Source organism: Bos taurus, chromosome 29 (assembly GCF_002263795.3).
Source record: "Bos taurus isolate L1 Dominette 01449 registration number 42190680 breed Hereford chromosome 29, ARS-UCD2.0, whole genome shotgun sequence".
NCBI classification, from domain to species: Eukaryota; Metazoa; Chordata; class Mammalia; order Artiodactyla; family Bovidae; genus Bos; species Bos taurus.
Genome location: NC_037356.1, coordinates 12,767,456 through 12,793,898, shown reverse-complemented (window position 1 = coordinate 12,793,898; position 26,443 = coordinate 12,767,456). Strand labels below are relative to the sequence as shown.

Genomic DNA, 26,443 nt, shown 5'->3' with positions numbered 1-26,443 from the left:
CTTCACATGAGGTGGCCAAAGTACTGGAGTTTCAGCTTTAGCATCATTCCTTCCAAACAAATCCCAGGGCTGATCTCCTTGCAGTCCAAGGGACTCTCAAGAGTCTTCTCCAACACCACAGTTCAAAAGCATCAATTCTTCGGCGCTCAGCCTTGTGCACAGTCCAACTCTCACATCCATACATGACCACAGGAAAAACCATAGCCTTGACTAGACGGACCTTTGTTGGCAAAGTAATGTCTCTGCTTTTGAATATGCTATCTAGGTTGGTCATAACTTTTCTTCCAAGGAGTAAGCGTCTTTTAATTTCATGGCTGCAGTCACCATCTGCAGTGATTTTGGAGCCCAAAAAAATAAAGTCTGACACTGTTTCCACTGTTTCCCCATCTATTTCCCATGAAGTGATGGAACCAGATGCCATGATCTTCGTTTTCTGAATGTCGAGCTTTAAGCCAACTTTTTCACTCTCCACTTTCACTTTCATCAAGAGGCTTTTTAGTTCCTCTTCACTTTGTGCCATAAGGGTGATGTCATCTGCATATCTGAGGTTATTGATATTTCTCCTGGAAATCTTGATTCCAGCTTGTGCTTTTTCCAATCCAGCGTTTCTCATGATGTACTCTGCATATAAGTTAAATAAGCAGGGTGACAATATACAGCCCTGACGTACTCCTTTTCCTATTTTGAACCAGTCTGTTGTTCCATGTGCAGTTCTAACTGTCGCTTCCTGACCTGCATACAAATTTTTCAAGAGGCAGATCAGGTGGTCTGGTATTCCCATCTCTTGAAGAATTTTCCACAGTTTATTGTGATCCACACAGTCAAAGGCTTTGGCATAGTCAATAAAGCAGAAATAGATGTTTTTCTGGAACTCTCTTGCTTTTTCCATGATCCAGTGGATGTTGGCAATTTGATCTCTGGTTCCTCTGCCTTTTCTAAAGCCAGCTTGAACATCTGAAGTTCACGGTTCACATATTGCTGAAGCCTGGCTTGGAGAATTTTGAGCATTACTTTACTAGCATGTGAGATGAGTGCAATTGTGTGGTAGTTTGAGCATTCTTTGGCATTGCCTTTCCTTGGGATTGGAATGAAAACTGACCTTTTCCAGTCCTGTGGCCACTGCTGAGTTTTCCAAATTCGCTGGCATATTGAGAGCAGCACTTTCACAGCATCATCTTTCAGGATTTGAAATAGCTCCACTGGAATTCCATCACCTCCACTAGCTTTGTTCATAGTAATGCTTTCTAAGGCCCACTTGACTTCACATTCCAGGATGTCTGGCTCTAGGTCAGTGATCACACCATCGTGATTATCTGGGTCGTGAAGATCTTTTTTGTACAGTTCTTTTGTATATTCTTGCCATCTCTTCTTAGTATCTTCTGCTTCTGTTAGGTCCATATCATTTCTGTCCTTTATCAAGCCCATCTTTGCATGAAATGTTCCCTTGGTATCTCTAATTTTCTTGAAGAGATCTCTAATCTTTCCCATTCTGTTGTTTTAATTGAGTGCTTACAACTCATTAAAAACCATTCTAAACACGTAACATATATTAATTCACTTAGTTATCATAACAATCTAAAAGATAGGCACTTTGATTACCTCTACTTTACAGGCAAGGACACAGTTTAAAAAACCTGTGACAGTCACAGAGCAAGAAAGTGGCAGAGCCAACATTCAAGCACACACCACCTAGCTCCAGAATACAATCATCAAGTGCAAACCTCCTTATTTCGACACATAATGCTGGTCACTAATCAACGGCTGCAATTTTTTCACTTACCTAAAGTTATGACCTCAGAATCCTTCTTAACAAAGCATTCTAGGTGGCCAACATCAATTAACTAGATTTAGATTTGCTGCTGTTATTTAGTCTTTTCCGACCCCATGGACTGTAGCCCACCAAGCTCCTCTACCCATGGGATTTCCCAGGCAAGAACACAGGAGAGGTTTGCCATTTCCTTCTCCAGGGGATCTTCCAGACTGAGGGATTGAACCCACATTTCCTGCATTGGCAGGCAGATTCTTCACTACTAAGCCACCATGGAAGTCCCAGATTTAGATTTAGCATAGATTACAACTGCTTGTCATTCCTAGTGCACATTATTCCTTTTTAATGAGCTCTTATTCCTTTACAAAGACTGAGTGAAAGTGTTAAGTCACCCAGTTGGGTCCAACTCTTTATGATCCCATGGACTGTAGCCTACCAGGCTCCTCTGTTCATGGAATTCTCCAGGGAAGAATCCTGGAGTGGGCTGCCATTCCCTTCTCCAGGCGATCTACCCAACCAAGGGATCAAACCTGGGTCTTCTGCATTGCAGATAGATTCTGCACCACTGAGCCCCCTGTGAAGATCCTAACAAAGACTAAGACAAATTTTTTCTTTATCTTGACCAATAAATGAACAATGAAGAGAGCTGTATGCACGTGAGGATGGAGACTTTAACCTGTTATTTGTGATGGTTTCAATAAGACCATTTTCTCTCTTAACACCTTGCTCATTCCCTACCCCTGCCATGTATCTACAGACACTGTACCCCAGCTCAAGATACTCTCCTCTGCCTGCCCTCTTGATGACTTGCTTATCACACCCTCCTATAATACCACTCTCAACAGGTATGGATCTCTATTACTTTGTTGCAACATTTGCTTATCTATGTCTGACCCTACCAGAGTATGAGTTTCTTAACAGTAAGGATCATCCATCAAAGTAATCAGAAGAGTTGACCTCAGGTTTTGAGAGGAAGGAAATGTATTAATCTGGATGAGAGCTACCCCACGTCCAAGGTCAGGAGTGGCAGCCATGAGGAGCTACCCCATGTCCAAGGTAAGGAGCAGTGGCTGCACTTTGCTGGAGCAGCTGTGAAGAGATACCCCACGTCCAAGGTAAGAGAAACCCAAGTAAGACGGTAGGCGCTCAGAGAGGGCATCAGAGGGCAGACAGACTGAAACCACAATCACAGACAACTAGCCAGTCTGATCACATGGCCACAGCCTTGTCTAACTCAATGAAACTAAGCCATGCCATGTGGGGCCACCCAAGATGGACGGGTCATGGTGGAGAGGTCTGACAGAATGTGGTCCACTGGAGAAGGGAATGGCAAACCACTTCAGTATTCTTGCCTTGAGAACCCCATGAACAGTATGAAAAGGCAAAAAGATAGGACACTAAAAGATGAACTCCTCAGGTCGGTAGGTGCCCAATATGCTACTGGAGATCAGTGGAGAAATAACCCCAGAAAGAATGAAGAGACAGAGACAAAGCAAAAACAATACCCAGTTGTGGATGTGACTGGTGATGGAAGCAAGGTCTGATGTTGTAAAGAGCAATATTGCATAGAAACCTGGAATGCTGGGTCCATGAATCAAGGCAAATTGGAAGTGGTCAAACAGGAGATGGCAAGAGTGAATGTTGACATTCTAGGAATCAGTGAACTAAAATTGACTGGAATGGATTAATTTAACTCAGATGACCATTATATCTCCTACTGTGGGCAGGAATCCCTTAGAAGAAATGCAGTAGCCATCATGGTCAACAAAAGAGTCCGAAATCCAGTACTTGGATGCAATCTCCAAAACTACAGAATGATCTCTGTTCATTTCCAAGGCAAACCATTCAATATCACGGTGATCCAAGCCTATGCCCCAACCAGTAACGCTGAAAAAGCTGAAATTGAACGGTTCTATGAAGACCTACAAGACCTTTTAGAACTAACACCCCCAAAAGATGTCCTTTTCATTACAGAGGACTGGAATGCAAAGTAGGAAGTAAAGAAACACTTGGAGTAACAGGCAAATTTGGCCTTGGAGTACAGAATGAAGCAGGGCAAAGACTAATAAGAGTTTTGCCAAGAGAATGCACTGGTCATAGCAAATACCCTCTTCCAAAAACACAAGAGAAGAATCTACACATGGACATCACCAGATGGCCAACACCAAAATCAGATTGATTATATTCTTTGCAGCCACAGATGGAGAAGCTCTATAGAGTCAACAAAAACAAGACCAGGAGCTGACTGTGGCTCAGATCATGAACTCCTTATTGCCAAATTCAGACTTAAATTGAAGAAAGTAGGGAAAACCACTAGACCATTCAGGTATGACCTAAATCAAATCCCTTATGATTATACAGTGGAAGTGAGAAATAGATTTAAGGGACTAGATCTGATAGACAGAGTGCCTGATGAACTATGGATGGAGTTCATGACACTGTACAGGAGACAGAGATCAAGACCATTCCCATGGAAAAGAAATGCAAAAAAGCAAAATGGCTGTCTGGGGAGGCCTTACAAATAGCTATGAAAAGAAGAGAAGCAAAAAGGAAAGATATAAGCATCTGAATGCAGAGTTCCAAAGAATAGCAAGAAGAGATAAGAAAGCCTTCCTCAGCGATCAATGCAAAGAAATAGAGGAAAGCAATAGAATGGGAAAAACTAGAGATCTCTTCAAGAAAATTAGAGATACCAAGGGAACATTTCGTGCAAATATGGGCTCAATAAAGGAAAGAAATGGTATGGACCTAACAGAAGCATAAGATATTAAGAAGAGGTGGCAAGAATACACAGAAGAACTGTACAAAAAAGATCTTCACGACCCAGATAATCACGATGGTGTGATCACTGACCTAGAGCCAGACATCCTGGAATGTGAAGTCAAGTGGGCCTTAGAAAGCATCACTACGAACAAAGCTAGTGGAGGTGATGGAATTCCAGTGGAGCTATTTCAAATCCTGAAAGATGATGCTGTGAAAGTGCTGCACTCAATATGCCAGTGAATTTGGAAAACTCAGCAGTGGCCACAGGACTGGAAAAGGTCAGTTTTCATTCCAATCCCAAAGAAAGGCAATGCCAAAGAATGCTCAAACTACCGCACAATTGCACTCATCTCACACGCTAGTAAAGTAATGCTCAAAATTCTCCAAGCCAGGCTTCAGCAATATGTGAACCGTGAACTTCAGATGTTCAAGCTGGTTTTAGAAAAGGCAGAGGAACCAGAGATCAAATTGCCAACATCCGCTGGATCATGGAAAAAGCAAGAGAGTTCCAGAAAAAACATCTATTTCTGCTTTATTGACTATGCCAAAGCCTTTGACTGTGTGGATCACAATAAACTGTGGAAAATTCTTCAAGAGATGGGCATACCAGACCACCTGACCTGCCTCTTGAGAAACCTGTATGCAGGTCAGGAAGCAACAGTTAGAACTGGACATGGAACAGAGTGGTTCGAAATAGGAAAAGGAGTACTGACGTATAGGGCTGTATATTGTCACCCTGCTTATTTAACTTATATGCAGAGTACATCATGAGAAACACTGGGCTGGAAGAAGCACAAGCTGGAATCAAGATCACCAGGAGAAACATCAATAACCTCAGATATGCAGATGACACTACCCTTATGGCAGAAAGTGAAGAGGAACTAAAGAGCCTCTTAATGAAGGTGAAAGATGAGAATGAAAAATTTGGCTTAAGGCTCAACACTCAGAAAACTAAGATCATGGTATCTGGTCCCATCACTTCATGGCAAATAGATGGCAAATGTATTTTTTGGGGCTCCAAAATCACTGCAGATGGTGATTGCAGCCATGAAATTAAAAGACACTTACTCCTTGGAAGGAAAGTTATCACCAACCTAGACAGCATATTAAAAAGCAGAGACATTACTTTGCAACAAAGGTCTGTCTAGTCAAGGCTATGGTTTTTCCAGTAGCCATGCATGGATGTTAGAGTTGGACCATAAAGAAAGCTGAGTGCTGAAGAATTGATGCTTTTGAATTGTCATGTTGGAGAAGACCCGTTGCCTTGGCATAAAAGAGCAATTGCACAAGGAAGTGAAAGGGAGACAAGGCAGCCTCAGTTGTTTCACAGAATTACAGAGCAGGAATCTGATGGAAAATAAATTCTGATTTTATCTGTCACTCATCTAAGAGAAATAGATATCTAGGAAATCAGTTCTTAGGGAATTATTTTATTTTCAACTAACATATTTAGACTAATAACATCCTAAGGATTGTTATTCCCAAGGAAATAATTAGAAATATGGAATACAATAATACAACATAATTGGGTTCATATCTTTGCTTTTAATGTAGTTCAGTTCAACATTTACTAAGACCTTCTGAATACCAAGCACCATGTCAGACATTGGCAGTGGAGAAAATATGATTCAGTCCCCACCCTAAGGCAGTTCACAGACTAGCTTTCTGGTATACAGTTGACATTTTCTAGTCTTAGTTCTCGGAGAAGGCAATGGCAACCCACTCCAGAACTCTTGCCTGGCAAATCCCATGGAGAGAGGAGCCTGGTAGGCTGCAGTCCATGGGGTCGCTAGGAGTTGGACACGACTGAGCGACTTCCCTTTCACTTTTCACTTTCATCCATTGGAGAAGGAAATGGCAACCCACTCCAGTGTTCTTGCCTGGAGAATCCCAGGGATGGGGGAGCCTGGTGGGCTGCCATCTCTGGGGTCGCACAGAGTCAGACACGACTGAAGCAACTTAGCAGCAGCAGCAGCAGCAGCTGATTAAAAAGGAAAATTTCTTCCTTTCATGTGTCTTAATTAAGTTTTGTTAACAAATTTAAGCATTATTATAAAAGAAGATAGAATAAATAGTCAAGAGAAGCAAGCTAACAGCTACAGTATTTTTTTTCCTCACAAATATAAGAAAAATAGTATAACAGGAAAGCTAAAATATATCTACCTTCGTCCATTCCTATTTGAAAATCAAACTTGCTTTTTTCTTATTTGCACTGGCTTTGTTTAGATTTTATTAATTAATTCATTTAACAAATATTTATTGAGTAGCTGCTATATGCCTAAAACAGTCCTGGATTGAGGATACACCACTGAACAGCAAACAAAAATTCCTGCCTTTGTGTTCTCATTCTAGACTGTAATAATAACAATAAACTATATTTATTACATAGTTATGACATCCCTACTCCCATTTCTGCCATATCCTAGTTCAATTGTGAAATAAGCTGGGATATTTTTTCATCTTTTAAAATTCAGTTGTCCAAAAATAGTATCATATTTCATTCTTTTCACATGTAATTCTTTAAGGCTGAACAGGCTCATTGGATGTCTGTATTTATTCTTTTGTAAACTGCCTATTCACATACTTTTGCTGTTTCTCTATTATTTGTGAGTTTATCTTTTTTTTTTAAACTTCAGAATTATTTGGTCATATATACTACAAAAGATATTTTTCTAGTTGATCATAATAAAAAAGAAATTGAGCACATCTGCACATACCGTGTTATTGCAAAACCAAATAATGTCCCCTTCATTACCAGTGTAGAAAAGTATTGATCCACCATCTTCCTTCCAGTAGTTATCAGCTATTAGGTACCGCTGTTTAAAAGTTCTATCGATATTAAATCCAAAGTGATCAACCTATGACAAAAAAGAAACAGACGACATATTTCAAAGGAAAGTAATTAAAAACTAAAAAGTACATATATTATTCTTCCATTCAAATCAAGCTATGCTACAAAAATAAAAAAATGTCAAACTTCATTTGGTTTCATTAGTAGTAGTAATATTGATGTTATTTTGAAATCATTTTCTTCATATTTTAAGATAAAGCAATGTTATTGGTTGAGATTTTCAGTGTAAAATATACAATTATAAAATCAAGTGGCCACTTAAAAACATAATAATGTTAAAATTGAATTGGAAATAGTATATGAACTTAGCAATTTTTAAAATACAGACATTACTTACTACTTAAATTTTCATTATTGAAACTTTCAATATTGAAATTCAAGGACTAGAAAGACCATTGAAAAGGTCTATCATCCCAATAACAATTGACATTCCAAGGGCCAGGATCTTGGTATTTCATGCTATTCAAAGGACTATCATTGGCTGAAGTTTTAATTAATTGAACATAAAACAAATGGAACATAAAAAGAATAATGATTGTAGCTAATTAAAACATTTGATTCCATATTTTAATTGATTCATGAAAATCCATTACTCCATAAGGATATCAAAAAAGAGAAAGCAAGAAAAATATTTATTCCTCACCATTTATTTATTAAGCCAACTCCTCATTTAGAAGTTGTAAATAAAAAAGCAGAGAACTCAACATTTAACTTGCCTTTCCAACAGAATTGTATTTCAGGGTACTAAATAGTCCCAACTGATGAAAAATAGCTCTGTTTTATCAAATGTCAGCTAATGCAGAAGCAATGACAGGATTAGAAAAATGGTATTTGACAAACCCTAGTGAAGTTACTGATTCAGGCAAGAATTACTAAATAGTGTTAAAAGCTTTAGGAGGATGGATGATAAGAAAATGAATATTCATATTACTACCTGTCACAAGATCAGCCTATTAACCTAGTGATCAAAGTTAGCATCACTAACAGTGGTGTGAACAGGAATTATGTATTTCCTCACATTGCACAACACAAAACACATATCATCCATGATAAATTCTTGCCAAAAATGTTCAGTTTGTATCTCAGTCCAGTCTCTGTATCTAATTTCCAGTTTCTGGGAAATACAAAGGTAGAAAACCAAGCTGAACATACTCCAAAGAAACGATCAGACAAGTTCAAAGATAAGGTATTTTATAACAAAAAGGCAAGGTAATATCTGATTAAAGGACTGTTTGTTTTAGATTACAATAAATTTTAAGGAACATAATAGTCAGATGCAATGCATGATTCCAGACTGTATCCTAGTTTGAACAAACAAGATGTAAATCACAATTTAGGGACAACTGGGTTAATTTAAATATGGACTAGGTAATATTTAAATTAACCCAGTTGTCCCTAAATTGTGATTTACATCTTGTTTGTTCAAACTAGGGTTTATTAACATTAATTTTGTTAGGAGTGATCATATTGTTTTGGCTACATAAGAAAAAGTTTTTCTATTTTACAGCTGTATATAAAGGATTTAGAGAGAAAATATCATGCTGTTTGTAATTTACGTGAAAACACTTCAGCTTAGGACTTCTCTGGTGGCTCAGTGGTGAAGAATCCATCTGCCAATGCAAGGGACACGGGTTTGATCCCTGGTTCAGGAAGAACCCACATGCCTCAGGACAAATACTGAGCCCACATGCCTCCAACTACTGAAACCTATGCTCAGCAATGAGAAGCCCACACACCGCAACTAAAGAATGGCCCCCACTCGCCACAACAACAGAAATGCCTGTGCACCAACAAACACCCAGCACAGCCAAATAAATGAATAAAAGTATTTAAGAAAAGAAGAAAAAAATAATTCAGCATAATAAAAAAGTGAAAAGGTAAAATGGGAACTTCCTAGACTGAGCCAGCAATTAAGACTCGCACTTCCACTGCAGGGAGCACAGGTTCAATCCCTGGTTGGGGAACTAAGATCCTGCATGCTGTAAGATGCAGCCAAAAAATACTTAAAAAAATTTTTTTTTATTTTTGTTAAAGTAAAGTGAATTTAAAGGAAAAAAAATTTAATCTATACTAAAAGAGACAAAAGATATTGGATACTGAGACTTGCCAGACACAATACAAATCATGTCAAAATGACACAATTTTGAGCTTAAATCGAACTTCACTAAATGAACTAACCACTTAAAAAATGCAATTGTTAAATACTATAATATGGTAAAGTTCACATACAACTATCTGAATTTAAAGAGTTACAACAGACAGAGCCCACCAAGCCTTTAGGATCACAAGGTCTGAATTCCTCAGTGCTCCGGAGGGACAGGAGTGAGAATGCAGGGTCTGGTCTGGGGCACACATAGGCTGATCCAGTGTTGCTCCAACCTCCCTGGGGCAGGAGTTGGTTCTGACCTAACCCAGACCTTGCAAGATTTCTCTACACCATTCCAAAAGAAATGGAACTCCCTGTAACCACTCCATCTACACACACACACACACACGCTTCACATTCGTACCACAGGTTCCAAAATGCAAGTTTCTCAACTCTACACCTTATACACACTTCCCAATGTCCACAATCTTTACCATATATGGTCTTAAAATACAGGCTATTCTAATATAAAGACTATTTACCATTAAGTAAAATAAGCAGTTTGTATGGGGCAGGTATATAATAATGATATCCATGTGCTAAAAAAAAAAAAACACCCTCCTATAACATATCTTGAAGAGAGCACAGCAATCCACTCCAGTACTCTTGCCTGGAGATCCCCTGGACAGAGGAGCTTGATGAGCTCTGCTGCTGCTGCTGCTGCTGCTAAATCACTTCAGTCGTGTCTGACTCTGTGCGACCCCACAGACGGCAGCCACCAGGCTCCCCCATCCCTGGGATTCTCCAGGCAAGAATACTGGAGTCGGGTTGCCATTTCCTTCTCCAATGCATGGAAGTGAAAAGTAAAAGTGAAGTTGTGTCTGACTCTTAGCAACCCCATGGACTGCAGCCCACCAGGCTCCTCTGTCCATGGGATTTTCCAGGCAAGAGTACTGGAGTGGGGTGCCATTGCCTTCTCGGCTGATGGGCTCTATAGGTTCGCAAAGAGTCAGACGTGACTGAAGCGACTTAGCAAGCACATATGACATACATTAACTCACTCAATCACTTATCCAACAAGCATCAACTGAATGGGCCAAGTACTTGTTCTAGGCCAAGAAGTAAACTGAGCACCGGATAAAGAAGTGACTGAGCCACAGCTCCTTAATTTAACTCAAACTAATTCAACTACGCTCACTAAGACTCAAAGTAAAAAAGAGCAAGAGAAACAGACAAACAGTGAAGGAAAGATAGACAAGTGATTCCACTTGCTTCCGTTCAAATTAATATACTGTTTCTCCATGTAAGGTCCCTAGATACCAACATCAGCTTCATCTAGGAACTTGTTAAAAATACAAATTCTCTGGCCTACTTGTTAAAAATGCAAATTCCCAGGCCTACTGAATTAGAAACTGCGGGGAGTAGAACCCAGTAACTTGTGTTTTAACAAGGCCTCCAAGTAATTCTGGGGCTTCCCAGGTGGCGCTAGTGGTAAAGAACCCGCCTGCCAATGCAGGTAGACTTAAGAGACACAGGTTCGATCTCTGGGTCAGGAAGATCCCCTGTAGGAGGGCAGGACAACCCACTCCCGTATTCTTGCTTGGAGAATCCCCTGGACAGGAGCCTGGCAGGTTGCAATCCTTAGGGTCACACAGAGTCAGACATGACTGAAGCAACTTAGCACACATGCATACCAAGCAATTGTGTGCATTCATTAGTACAGCTAATGTTCTGAGAACAAATGAGTTAAGCCCCTAAATAAGACATGAATCTGCTCTTCCTTCTCTTGATCGAAGTTTCAGAATACTTCTAATATGTAAGCCTCTCACTATGCTGAGACCTGGGTTCAATCCTTGGGTAGGGAAGATCCCTTGAAGAAGGGAATGGCAGCCCACTCCAGTATTCTTGCCTAGAGAATCACCACGGACAGAGGAACCTGGTAGGCTACAGTCCATGGGGTTGCAAAAAGTTAGACATGACTGAGTGACTAACACACACACACACACACACACACACAATGCTGAATGAGACTCTGATGCTCAAAGATATGAATTACCATCCACCACAGCCCCTAAATACATGCCAACTGCATCATTTGAAGCTCAACAGGAAAAACCATGATCTGTTTCAACAAAGGAAGAAAGACTAGCTGTGCTGTAGTTAAAGAAAGGGAGTACATGGCTCTCTAATAAGATGACTTCCCCCTGGTATTCTCAAAGATAATTCTGCCATAGTGATTTTCAATTTACCCACTGACTTTAGAGCCAAGCTTTGAGAAAAGGCTTATATGTAGAATTACAAGAGCCACAAGAACTTTAGAGAAAGCCAAACTTCCTTATATGGCCACTCTCAGGGCACTCCTGCTCCTAGCAATCCCTAATTGTTTAATTTGGGAGAAAGGGGGTGGAACTCTGGTATGATAGAAAGAAAGCAGATTCAGGAGTTAACAGATGTGAACTTGAATTGTTACTGGGAGGCCTCAGGCAAGCCACTTAACCTGTTTGAGCCCCATTTTCATCCTATATAAAATAAAGATAATAACATACAACTCAAAGGATTACTGTGAAGATTAAACATAACTAAAGTACCAGGAAGAGTCCCTAATGTATAATGCATGCTCAAGGAATGCTAGCTCTCCACTCCACCCCATCTGCACACCGGTCCCAAGAATGGGATACCAAGATGAGGTAAGTGAGGTGGAGAGTGACAAAGCTCTTCACAGAATTATAGGACATCCCACTAGAATGTCAAAATCTCCTATTTCTTGGGTGCTTCAGCTAAATAGTAAAGAGCTAGAAACAAGTAGTGAAATATCCTTTGTAAAACATTGATTTACAGAATTTTATTGACTCTTCCTAATCATCAGGGATACCCACTTCAGACTATACAACTGTAGACAGTTCCCAATACCTAATGGCCCGGCACACTAGGTGCAGTGTGCCCTCTGCTGTGGAGAGCTGAGGGCTGCATACCACTTTCAGCTATGGGATCCTGAATAGAAATTTTATAAACCACAACAGAAACAGAGACAAGGGACTTAGAAGCCAGTTGATCTGCACTGTTCAACTGAAAAAAACCAGGCTCAAAGAGGTCAAGTGGCTTGGCCAAGGTTACAAGTCAGAGGCAAACCTCGAATTTTTAATTATTTTTTCAATTTGGTATATTGAGATAACTAAAATAATAGCACCATAAAAGCCATGCAAACATGATCTCAAAAAGGGAGAACACCTCTAGTCACACACAGCAGTTCTCTCTACAATATGGTCCTGTTTCAAGAGATATTTCAAGAGATATTTCCCTCCTTCACCTTGTAGAGGATAGAAGAGATCCATGAGAATGGGTAGACAGGAAGAAATAAAGGGAACATCCTTTAAATAGTTTATTGTGGCAACAATAACTACATGGACTTTAAAACTACTCAAAAATAAAATCCACATCCAGAAAAGCCTGTAAGAACATCACACCTATTAGAAGCAGTTTTGGTGGCAACTTGGAGAAAGGGGGCGGGGGGTAACACAGAACACTTATTCCGGGTGTGGTACTGTGTTGGTGCTTTACACAGATCGCCTTACCATCCTCCCCATCAGCCTCTGGGAGCATGTTCATTACACCAATCCTATAAATAAGGATACGAAAGCTCAGAGAGGTCAGATAACTTGCCTAAGGTAATATAACTAATAAATAAAATACAATTCTTCTTCCTGTGTGTTTTTCACTACCCAATCCTACCTCTCACAAAATCCAGTCTGCTTTTTTCATTGTAACACACTACTGCAGATAGGGCTGGATACAAACTTCAACCTTTAGCAGGGGGCACTAGGGTATCTTTCTCCTAGATATGCAAAATGAAGTACACATTCCCACCCATATACGAACAGTTTTACTGAAGAATATGGTCTTTTCACTGACTTAACTCAGTAATTGTTACTATATTGTTTTTAACTCATTTAATTAGGCTGCTGCTGCTAAGTCATGTCCAACTCTGTGCGACCCCATAGACGGCAGCCCACCAGGCTCCCCCGTCCCTGGGATTCTCCAGGCAAGAACACTGAAGTGAGTTGCCATTTCCTTCACCAATGCATGAAAGTGAAAAGTGAAAGTGAAGTCGCTCGGTCTTATCTGACTCTTATAAAAAGAAAACAATGTTGACTCTTACTCAGTAGGCTTTAGTTTTAGGAAAATTGGTTTACAGTTGGGTTTCATTTACATATCCAGATATACAATAACAACAGAATTTTACTAAAATACACAGGGAAAAAAACAGACTCACACTTCAAATTAAGGTACCTTGAAAGAGGGCTCTCTGGTGTCCAGTTCTAGACCAGAGACATTGAAATGAGATAAGACTTCCTTTCCTCCATTTGATGGTGTGTGCCCTGTATTAATCTTAGATTTATGGCATGACATTCTGTTAGAGTTCCTAAATGGAGACTAACATTGTTTCTGGGCAAGCTGGACCTCCCCTGAAGGGGTAGACACCTTCATGGTAGAAGGACACAACTTCCAGAAGGAACCAAAATCTGAAAGGATGGTGGGGTTTTGCCAGCTTCCAGGTCTCTGGGTGGAGAAAAGTAGAGCCTGCCTAAGCTGTCCCTCATGCAGGAGGAGCCCCTGAGCTGGGACTAGATGGGAGAGCAAGCTATAGCTTATGAATCAGATCATGGGTGACTCTTGACTTGTTTTCACTTGATTACGTCAGAACATTTCAAGAATCCTTCGAATGTTCTACTGTTGCTGCAAAAACAGAAATGAGTGAACAGCCTTTGGTACATACCAGTCAAACAGGCCTGCAAGATTTAAACAATCTTGGTTATTCTTTAGCTGTTACTACTAACAAACACTTTTATAGCTAGACTTGCCCTTTACAAAGCTAAACAAAACTAATTACTCTCTGATTCCATATGTATTGTACTTGGCACCTGACATTCTTCTTCCCCTACACTGTCTTGTAGCATTCTGCATTTTCAAAAAGGCCATGGGCTAGATAACTTCAGTGACACCAGTCCTGGTTGCTGAGTTACCTAAAGCCAGCTGTGGCCATTTTGAAAATTTGCAGAAAGGAAAAAAAAAAAAATACAAGACCTTCAGAATGATATAAAACTCCCCATTCCCGAGCAAAAAGGGGCACAGTTCTTAAGGTGCTAGCCTGCTATGTATTCCCCTCTGCTGGGCAAAGATAAAGCCATTTTTCTTAACCTTCCAAAACTCTGTCTCTGTATTTCTCTTCAGCATTGGTGCACAGTCAAGATTTTGGCAACACTACCTTTATTCATCTGTATTCTGAAAATACCAGGAAAGTTTTTGCTGTTCAGTTGCTCAGTTGTGTCCGCCTCTTTGTGACCCCATGGACTGCAGCACACCAGGCTTCCCTGTCCATTACCAACTCCCGGAGCTTACTCAAACTCATGTCGATTGAGTTGGTGATGCCATCCAACCATCTCATCCTCTGTCATCCCCTTCTCCTCCTGCCTTCAATCTTTCCCAGCATCAGTGTCTTTTCTAATGAGTCAGCTCTTCGCATCAGGTGGCCTAAGTATTGGAGCTTCAGCTTCAACATCAGTCCTTCCAATGAATATTTAGGACTGATTTCCATTAGGATGGACTGGCTTGATCTCCTTGCAGTCCAAGGGACTCTCAAGAGTCTTCTCCAACACCACAGTTCAAAACCATCAATTCTTTGGCACTCAGCCTTCTTTATGGTCCAACTCTCATACATGATTACTGGAAAAACCATAGCTTTGACTAGATGGGCCTTTGTCAGCAAAGTATTATCTCTGCTTCTTAATATGCTGTCTAGGTTGGTTATAGCTTTTCTTGCAAGAAGCAAGCATCTTTTAATTTCATGGCTGTAGTCACCATCTGCAGTGATTTTGGAGCCCAAGAAAATAAAGTCTCTCACTGTTTCCCCATCTATTTGCCACGAAGAGATGGGACAGGATATTGTGATCTTAGTTTTCTGAATGTTAAGTTTTAAGCCAGCTTTTTCACTCTCCACTTTCACCTTCATTAAGAGGCTCTTTAGTTACTCTTTGCTTTCTGCTATAAAGGTGGTATCATCTGTGTATCTGAGGTTATTGACATTTCTCCCAGCAATCTTGATTCCAGCTTGTGTTTCATCCAGCCTGGCACTTCTCATGATGTACTCTGCATGTAAGTTAAATAAGCAAGGTGACAAGATAGCCTTGACATACTCCTTTCCCAATTTGGAACCAGTCCGTTGTTCCATGTCCGGTTCTAACTGTTGCTTAGTCTGAAGATACCAGGAAAGACTGGAGGGTAAATTTGACTTAAAGAATTAAAAAGGAAACAGTGTCCCTTGATGACAGAGTAGAGATGGTGACAAGGAAAAGGATCACAAGTCCCTCCAAGAGGAAGGTGAGTCTAAGAAACAGGAATGTCCTTCCCTCCCCACAGGGATGCTCCTTTCATTGCCAATCATAGAAGGTCTAGTTTATTTTAACAAGGAAGGTAGATGTTTGCTCAGAGATTCCCTTCAAATCAGATCATCTGTCTATGTAACAAGATGTGGCATATTTTCAAACATCTTTCTGTGCATATTAATATACACAAGAGAAATGTATTCTTTCCTTCTACATATTATTTGTAACCTACTCTTAGTCTCAAAAAAGAAACTCTTAGATATAAATTATTTACTTAAAGGTAAAATAACAAACTGAGAAGGGAATAAAAGGATATATGAGAATCCACTGTGGAAAAAAGTTTGGCTATCCAACTTCCTACACCTACTAACAGATTGTTAGAAAGGCAAGAACACAATAGCTACCACAGTGCCCCTCTACAAGACAGATACTTTATAATTATTAAACGAATGCAGTTCAAATCTTCTAAATGTGGTTTCCCATATTTCTGTGTATAAGGACCTCTTGTTAATGTGAAATTCTCATAGACATATATATATCAAGCTAGTGCTTGAGAAAATACAAGAGAAGCTATTATGAACTCAATAATGGTATAAATAAATATCACAACGGCATCTAATTATATTTTTAACAGTACATACTTGGTCGGAAAATGGGTACAGCAAAATTTTAAAGTGCTCAGGAAGACTCCAAAAGGAAAATCATATTCTAAATTACCAAAATCCTATGACATCATAATATCCTGTACTCTAATATTAAAACAAAGGTGAAGATATCCTGCCCTTGCAGTTTAGTCAGTTCAGTCACTCAGTCATGTCTGACTCTTTGTGACCCCATGAACCACAGCACGCCAGGCCTCCCTGTCCATCACCAACTCCCGGAGTCCATCCAAACCCATGTCCAATGTGTCAGTGATGCCATCCAACCATCTCATCATCTGTCGTCCCCTTCTCCTCTTGCCCTCAATCTTTCCCAGCATCAAGGTCTTTTCAAATGAGTCAGCTCTCCACATTAGGTGGCCAAAGTACTGGAGTTTCAGCTTCAACATCAGTCCCTCCAATGAACACCCAGGACTAATCTCCTTTAGGATGGACTGGTTTGATCTCCTTGCAGTCCAAGGGACTCTCAAGAGTCTTCTCCAACAACACAGTTCAAAAGCATCAATTCTTCTGTACTCAGTTTTCTTTATAGTCCAACTCTCACATCCATACATGACAACTGGAAAAATCATAGCCTTGACTAGACAGACCTTTTTTGGCAAAGTAATGTCTGTGCTTTTAATATGCTGTCTTTATGTCCTGCCCTTTAGAAGGCCCAAAACATTCCAGTAAATCAATACATGTTTTGTCAAAGAATAGTCAAGTGCTCCAGCAGAGGAAGATTCTGGTATCATCTATTGGCTAAACAACTCTATCACAGCACCTCACAGTCAATAACTTAGTGTGGCTTCAGGGAGCTATGTACCACTAGAATTACCTGACCACAGCCTAAGCTCTCAAGTTTGAAATTATCTATTTAAATTTTAGGAAATATTACGTCGTCAGAGGGCAGTATTGTATAAGCAATAAAGTGGGAGAACTGTTAAGTTTTAAATATTAGAGTCATAACAATTTTAGGACAGGAAGGGAACTTAAATCTCAAGTCCTAAGTCTGAAATGAAAAAAACCTGAGTTATAGAGATTTCAATTATTTTAAATCTTTCTTTTCAAACAAAGATATATTCACATAGTTTAATATCAGGGTTCAAAATGCATGTTGTTAGAAGTCAGAATAGTGATTACTCTTGCAGGGGGAAGGTGACTCTAAAAGAGAATTAGAGGATTCTAGAGTTAGGCTGGTGCATTTTTTCTATACTTGTAAGATAATTAGGCCTTCCCTGGTAGCTCAGTGGCATAGAACCCACCTGACAATGCAGGAGACAAAAGAGACGTGGGTTCAATTCCTGGGTCAGGAAGATACCCTGGAGGAGGGCATGGCAACCCACTTCAGTATTCTTGCCTGGAGAATTCCATGGACAGAGGAGCCTGGCAGGCTACAGTCCATGGGGTTACAAAGAGTTGGACATGACTGAAGTGACTTAGCAAGATAATTAGCAAATAGATTTGTAAACACTTGAGACTACATTTAAGATACATTTTTTATTTTATAATGTACATGCCTGTATTTCTACTTCACTATGTTGTTCTTTAGTCGCTAAGTCGTGTTCCACTCTTTTGCAACCCACATGTACTGCAGCCCACCAGGCTCCTCTGTCCATGGGATTTCCCTGGCAAGAATGGGTTGCCATTTCCTTCTCCAAGGAATCTTCCCAAGCCAGGGATTAAGCCCAGGTCTCTTGCATTGCAGGCAGATTCTTTACTGTCTGAGCCACCAGGGAAGCTCCTATTTCACTATAGTCATACGTAAATTATACTAAATCACATCTATATTTAATTTCTCTTTCACTTAAAAATGTGTATTGAGTACTCATTAAGTAACAGGCATTAGGAAAGAGAACTAAAATACAATTCCATTTCTCAAGTTTTTAATCTAAAAAAGTGATGAGCATAACTAACAAACAGTCACAAGATGGTAAGTTCTACATACAAAGTATTGTGGGAGCTGAGAGGTTACAGTCTGACCCAAGGGAATCATGGAAGGCTTCACTGAGGAAGTAATACCTGAGTTGAACTCTGAAGAGTAACAAGAATTTTTTCAAGTACAGAAAAGCGTGTCAAGCAAAGAGCATGATGAACTCTGCAGAACAAGCATATTCAGGAACTGCTGTTGTTTGTAGCAGAAGATACATAATTTAAGAGATGATGATATTAGATTCATCAGGCTAACACCTAAAATCTCCCTGTAAAGAGAAACCTGAAATCTGAGATTGCCTCTCTAAACCAACAGTAAGTGAAATAGGTACACGAGCAATAGAGCCTTAATGAGGCAGAGATTTTTGTCTGTTTTGTCCACTGCCAAGTCCCCAGTGAGTAGAATAAGGTCTGGCACATGGTAGAAGATCAATGAATAGGGATTCCCCTGGTGATTCAGGGGTTAAGAATCTGCGCTACCACTGCAGGAGTCCTGAGTTCAATCCATTGTCAGGGAACTAAGATCCTGCTTGCCACACGATGCCACCAAGGCGGGGGGGGGGGGGGCGGAATCAATGAATATACATAGAATGAATGTATACATCCTAGCTCTGCAATTGGTATTAAAACAAATCCAACACAGCTTCAGAGAAAAGCATGACTCAAAGCAATGAGAATGGAAATCAAAGTTCCCAGAGTCAAGTCTGTGCAGGTTGATTGATTGCAAGGGTCCGTTACTGCCTTTGGAAGAGTTACAGAATGCTGTAGTCATATGTACCTTTTGCCCAGACAAATCACATGTCTGAGGGAGAACCCAAACATAAAATCTAAACCTGATGCATAATAGTTTAGCTTTACCCAGGCAGCTGAGGAACCAGAACTGTATGCCCTCTGCTGGGAGGAGAAACAGGAAGATAAATAAGTCCAAATTAACTCAGGCAAATCTGATTAGATGGGCAGGTGAAGGACTAATCAGCATCTTGCTGAAGTGTATAAGCTAAAAGGTCAGGGATGACTTTGAGACAGGGTTTTTGTTGTTCAGTCGCTCATGGTGTCCGACTCTTTGCGACCCCATGGACTGCAGCACGCCAGGCTTCCCTGTCCTTCACTGTCTCCTGGAGCTTTCTCAAACTCATGTCTATTGAGTCAGTGATGCCATCCAACAATCTCATCCTCTGTTGTCCCCTTCTCCTCCTGCCTTCAATCTTTCCCAGCATCAGGCTCTTTTCCAATGAGTTGGCTCTTCGCATCAGGTGACCAAAGCATTGGAGCTTCAGCTTCCAGTGAATGTTCAGGGTTGATTTCCTTTAGGATTGACTGGTTTGATCTCATTGCAGCCCAAGGGACTCTCTCAAGAGTCTTCTCCAACACCACAGTTCAAAAGCATCAATTCTTCGGTGCTCAGCCTTCTTTATGGTCCAACTCTCACATCCATACATGACTACTGGAAAAATCATAGCTTTAACTATATGGACTTTTGTTGGCAAAGTAATGTCTCTGCTTTTTAATGAGCTATCTAGGTTTGTCGTGTATTCTTGAGCTTCCCTTGTGGCTCAGCTGGTAAGGAATCCACCTGCAAGGCAGGAGACCTGGGTTTGATCTCTGGGTTGGGAAGATCCCCGGGTTGGGAAGATTCCCTGAAGGGAAAGGCTACCCATACTTCAGTATTCTGGCCTGGAGAATTCCATGGACTGTATAGTCCATGGAGTTGTAAAGAGTCAGACACGACTGAAAGACTTTCACATTCACTTCTTCCAAGGAGCAAGTGTCTTTTAATTTCAGGGCTGCAGGCACCATCTGCAGTGATTTTGGAGGCCAAGAAAATAAAGTCTCTCAATGTTTCCACTCTTTCCCCATCTACTTGCCATCAAGAGATATGGATGGAACTGGATGTCATGATCTTCATTTTTTTAATCTTGAGTTTTAAGCCAACTTTTTCACTTTCCTCTTTCATATTAATCAAGAGGCTCTTTAGTTCCTCTTCACTTTTTGCCATAAGGGTGGTGTCATCTGCATATCTGAGGTTATTGATGTTTTTCCTGGCAACTTGATTCTGGCTTGTACTTCATCCAGCATTTCACATGAGGTACTCTGCATATAAGTTAAATTAGTACAGTGACAAGACACAGACTTGACATACTCCTTTCCCAGGTTAGAACCAGTCCGTTGTTCCATGTCTGGTTCTAACTGCTGCTTCCTGACCTGCATACAGATTTCTCAGGAGGCAGGTAAGGTGGTCTGGTATTCCCATCTCTTAAGAGTTTTCCACAATGTGTTGTGATCCACACAGTCAAAGGCTTTAGTATAGTCAATGAAGCAGAAGTAGATGTTTTTCTGGAACTCTCTTGCTTTTACTATGATCCAACAGATAGATGTTGGCAATTTGTTCTCTGGTTCCTCTGCCTTTTCTAAATCCAGCTTGAACATCTGGAAGTTCTCAGTTTATGTACTATTGAAGCCTAGCTTGGAGAATTTTGAGCATTACTTTGCCATCTTAGGAAATGAGTGCAATTGTGCAATAGGTGTGACAGGGTTATAGTCACATTTTCTAGGGCTGTAAAGCACTTAAAGCTGTGCACAGTGCACAGCTATTTAACCTGAATGATAGCTTCCTATAAAATGTCTATCATACTGGCTCATTCAGCAGCATACTGCTGCTGCTGCTAAGTCACTTCAGTCAACATTCCAAGTCTCTGAGCCTTTCAATTTTCTGTTACTTCTTTCCGGAGTTCTTCCACTGGCTGGCTCCTTCAGGCTTTACTCTCAACGCCACCTCTATGGAGGACCATCTCTGTTAGTATTTGAGGGCTGTTGTAACAAAGTACAACAAACTGGGAGGTTTAAAATAACGCACATTTATTTTCTAATAGTTTTGGAGGCCAGTGTATGACATCAGCAGTATTTGCAAAACAGCAATAAACAAAAGGAAGTCTTCTGAACAGCTGTAACCACCACTATTATCCTTTAATAACTGATTCTGCACTGACTCTGTCCATTATAAATATAAGAACTCCAGTAAATGGTGAAAGAGTTCCAAGGCCATCAGGCTCCCAGTAGCACTTAATGGAAATTAACAAAGCAGATTTTACTTCTACCCTTTTTATCCAAAACCTATTTCAAGAAATTATACAAAGTGAGAATCTAATTGTTCTCAAACTTGACAGTCTCTGTTTCTCTCTGGTGAGACAAAAGACATCAGGGACCACAATCTCTACCTAGTTACCTCTGTCAAAACAATAAACTACTGTTTTAAGTAATACATACAAAGAAGATACTACTACACAATGCTAAAATACAACTCCTCCTGCCCCACAAAGGATCTTCTGTGAATAACACTGTAAGAACTGCTGAAACAGACAACTTACAGCATTCTCTCTTCAGAGATTGCTTAAAATAAGTTTTTCTTATATTGACTAATACATGGCTTTAAAGGCTTTTAGCATTCCAAATTAAACTTTACAATATATCCACATGAAGATCCTCCACAAAAGCAAGCAACTGAAGAAAATAGCAGCAGTTTTCCTCCGGGAAACTCCAACATCCAATTTTCAGTCCCGGTGTCACTATAAAATGGGCTCTAGAGACTCTTAATCATCACCTTAAAAATATACTCTATAGACTACTCATTGTTTTCAGCATTCATCCGGTCTGAATGATAAGGGCACTGTAAGAAAGATAAAGGAAAGGAAAAGGATATCCTCAGCTGAAACCAAAAAGCTCAGAACAATGACAGCAAGTTCAAACACAACCAAGTAGCTCCTTTGATTACTTTCAGGTGCTTTTGTGACTGCGCCACCATCCTGTATAGCAACTGCCCTGGAGCTAATAGGATATACAGATAAATGACAGTCAGTGGTTAAAGACAGTCATTCATTTAATAAGTATTTCTCTAGTGCCTACCAGTGGTTAGTGCTAGAGATAAAACAGTGAACAAGTTAGATATGATTACTGCCTTCACATAGCTTATAATCTAATCAAAGAGGCAAGTAATAAAGGAGCAAATATACAATAAAGAAATACTTAGAAACTGTAGTTTTGCAGAGAATATAACAGAGAGCTTAATTTTAATAGGGTGGTCAGAAAAGAGGTCTCAGAGCAGGCAATAGTCAATGAAGCCTTTAATCTCCACAGCCTTTCAGTCAGGTATGTCAACTGTGTAAAAAGGGGGTTCTATTCAATGCCACTTCCTACACGAAGCATTCCTTTGCCTTCCTGCTTTGTGTCCATGGCACTTTTAGCTCTATTATAGTGCTTTTCAAGTGTAGCTTTTGCTCTGTAGTTACTTATTTACACATGTTGTACACCTGCTATACTATTAAAAACTCTAAAGTAATCCAATAAGATGCTAGAATCTATTGATTAAAACCATGTGTGTTATTCCCACCTGCCCTGTGAATAGGGTAAGGACTGCTGCTGCTGCTACTGCTGCTAAGTCGCTTCAGTCGTGTCCGACTCTGTGCGACACCATGGACTGCAGCCTACCAGGCTTCTCTGTCCATGGGATTCTCCAGGCAAGAACACTGGAGTTGCCATTTCCTTCTCCAAGGCATGAAAGTGGAAAGTCAAAGGGAAGTTGCTCAGTCGTGTTCGACTCTAGTGACCCCATGGACTGCAGCCTACCAGGCTCCTCCATCCATGGGATTTTCCAGGCAACAGTACTGGAGTGGAGTGCCATTGCCTTCTCCGGTAAGGACTGCACTAAGGGCTAAATGTACATTCTTTCATTTGCTCATCAGTGGAAATGAAGAGGCTGCATTTTTCCCACCATGCCATACTGCCTCCCCTTCCTTGTTCATGCCTGAACCCCACAGCAAAAAGTACAATGGGCACAGAACTTGCTTCATCAATGACTGTTGAGTTGAATTGAGGAGAAAAAGGGAGAAGTGTGATGCGACATCAAAAGACCAAGTAACCCAGGCTGGGTGTGGGCCACACCAGTTAACACTGCTCTGGGCCCTGGAGCCACCAGTAAGGCTCTGTTAGCTTTCTGTTGTTAGCCTTAAGAGGATCTACCCTGATGGCTCAGATGGTAAAGAATCTGCCTGCAATGTGGGAGACCCAGGTTCAAGCCCTGGATTGGGAAAATCCCCTGGAGTGGGAAATGGAAACCCACTCCAGTATGCATGCCTGGAGAATTCCATGGACAGAAGAGTCTGGCAGGCTACAGTCCATGGGGTCACAAAGAGTTGAACACGACTGAGCAACTAACACACATAACATATAACCTCAAGAACTGTGAGCAGATCCTAAAATTATCAAGTTAAAATCCTGCTCAACCTTGAAAGGGTAGAAGAGCAGCAAGTACATGGCTACACTGGATAGAAGAATAAAAGGTACAATCTTTGCTCTCAAAGAGGCCACGGTCTAGTCTGCCACAAAGTATATAACCAAGAAAAGCTTCACTTCAAAGCCTCATTTGATTTAAAAAAAGAACGAACAAAAAGGGAGGGCTTCCCTAGTGGCTCAGTGATAAAGAATATGCCTGCCAATATAGGGGACATGGGTTCGATCCTTGATTCTGGAAGATCCCACATGCCAAGGGGTAACTATGACAATGTGTCCCAACTATTGAGCCTGGGCTCTAGAGCCTGGGAGCCACAACTACTGAGCCTCTGAGCTGCAACTACTAAAGCTGGCAGCAATGAACACCCAGCAAAGGCAAAAATAATTAACTGAAAAAAAAAGGAAACAAATCAATGGAAAATAAACAACATCTTCTGAAGGAAATTACTCAGGAGTAGGAATTCAAGTCAATATTACTTACTATACAACATTCCCTCCCTTTAAAAGTACAGTTCAAGAAGCTTACAGTGAAAAGGTAATTAACACTCTTTGCAAGTGATGGTGTTTTCATCTCAGAGCCTAGTACCTCTTAAGAGTTTCCCATTTTAAAAAGTTTTTTTTTGTTCATCCACAAAATGGATGAGTATAAAATAAGAAATAAATCTTCCCCCTTACAGTATTCTGCTTTTGCTTACTGGTGCACTGGGATGACCCAGAGGGATGGTACGGGGAGGGAGTTGGGAGGGGGGTTCAGAATGGGGAACACATGTACACCCGTGGCAGATTCATGTCAATGTATGGCAAAACCAATACAATATTGTGGGGTAATTAGCCTCCAATTAAAATAAATAAATTTATATTAAAAAAAATGTGAAACATCAATATCCTCTGACAGTTTTGCAATTGATGTGAACGCAAAATATCCTGCGTCTTGTGATAAAAACAATAAACAATATGAGAAGTCAAAAAAAAAATAGAAATACAATTCACATCAGGAAACTTAAATTACAAGCCCTGTTATTATACAAGCACATAAATGCTGAAGAGGAAAATAAGACAATGAGTAAGTAAAGAGTAAATGAATATGTATTATTCTCACATGCCCTTGTGAAAACAAACAAACAAAAAAAAAACCCTGAAAGGGACTATTTAACTACCAAAGGAAAAATCTATAAGGGACACCAAAGTCCCTATACCAAACCCAAAGAGACTCATCTTCCTACAGTAGGCAGCACCTTTTACCCTGAAGTTCTCTCTCCTCTGAACTCCCCTGCTACCTACCATTCCTGCAATACTTTAAACTCACCCAGTAGTAAAGATTTTTGCTTCCAGGACTTAATCTCTCCATTACAGGAGAAAGATTCATCTTTTTAAGGTTCATATAGTTTAGTGTTTTATAAAATGGAGGTTGTGATCCAACACTGGATTATAAACTCAATTTAGTGGGTCACAGTCAGCATTTCTCTTTAACAAAATTGCACATTATTCAGAAAGCCAGCTACAGAATTTATATCTATTAAGAAATTTTTGAAAATCTATAGCCTGAGTCATGCTCTTGTGGGTGTATTAACTCTCGGACTTTCTACTTGAGGGAGAATTACCTATTAAATCATATTCCAAGATATAACTGTAATTCAGGCAACAAGAGCCATTTCACAACGTAGAGCATAGCTAACAGCCAAATGAATGCTACAGACATTAAGTACCAGGGAAGCCCAGAGAAGGATAGCTCATGTTAAGCTGAGTCAATTAGGGAAGGTTTTCCTGAGGAAGTGAGGCTTAAAGAGCTCCCAGTAAGACCTGGATTAGAAAAGAGGAGAAGAGGGGAAAAAAGAAAAAAACAATGCCAGCTAGCCTGGACTGAAGCGGAAAGAACAGAGAAACTCAAGAGGCTAATATAGTAGTTTACTTTCGACCCATACAAGGTAAGAACCCTGGGGGTGTCAAGGAAGGGGCAAAAACTAGAAAGGAATCATGGACAGTCTTGATGATTGACTGGATCTGGGGCATGAAGGCAAAACTGAGGCAATCAAATAATTCAGAAGTTTTCTATCCTGTGTGACCAGGAAGAGAGTGGTGCCATTAACAGTAATGTGAAAAAAAACAAAAAGTCAAAGAAATTTTAAAAGGGAAGGGAGTCATGCAATCTGTAATAAAACATTAATGTTTGTTATAAAAGTTTATCTTGTTCTGAATGTTTATACCCCTGAGTTGTACCTCCATAGCCATATGAGGGATACTAAGCAATATAAGCAGCATCCTATTCTTAGGCACTCACTATCTGGAAGAACCAAGGCTTGACACTCAGCCAGTTCTTAAGATACTGAAACACCATACCTGTTGGCAAAATAATTACCGTAGCACCTCGAGTGACGCCGTCCCCCTCTCTATGCCTTCTGTCCCAGCTGCCAGTTTCTTCACATCTGCAGACCTAAAGAATTAACCTTCAGCACTGCAAGAGGTCCCAGTTCTATGACACATTTCTGCTTTGACTGGGCAGTATCTATTCCATGTTGGTAGCACTAGGTAAAATATAATAACAAGTGCCAGTCCTGAATATTCACTGGAACGACTGATGCTGAAGCCGAAGTTCCAATACTTTGGCTACCTGATGTGAAGAACTGACTCACTGGAAAAGACCCTGATGCTGGGAAAGATAGAAGGCAGGAGGAGAAGGGGATGACAGAGGATGAGATGGTTGGATGGCATCACCGACTCAATGGACATGAGTTTGAACAAGCT

At 40.4% G+C, this 26,443-nt stretch overlaps 1 protein-coding gene across 1 annotated transcript in view; it reads right to left on the bottom strand.

Annotated features, from left to right (window-relative positions):
* Positions 1-26,443, bottom strand: part of PRCP (prolylcarboxypeptidase) — an 86,040-nt gene that overhangs the window by 36,893 nt on the left and 22,704 nt on the right. Inside the window, 1 exon segment of the mRNA NM_001038164.2 lies at positions 7,249-7,389. Within this exon segment, the coding sequence (NP_001033253.1) occupies positions 7,249-7,389 (141 nt within the window).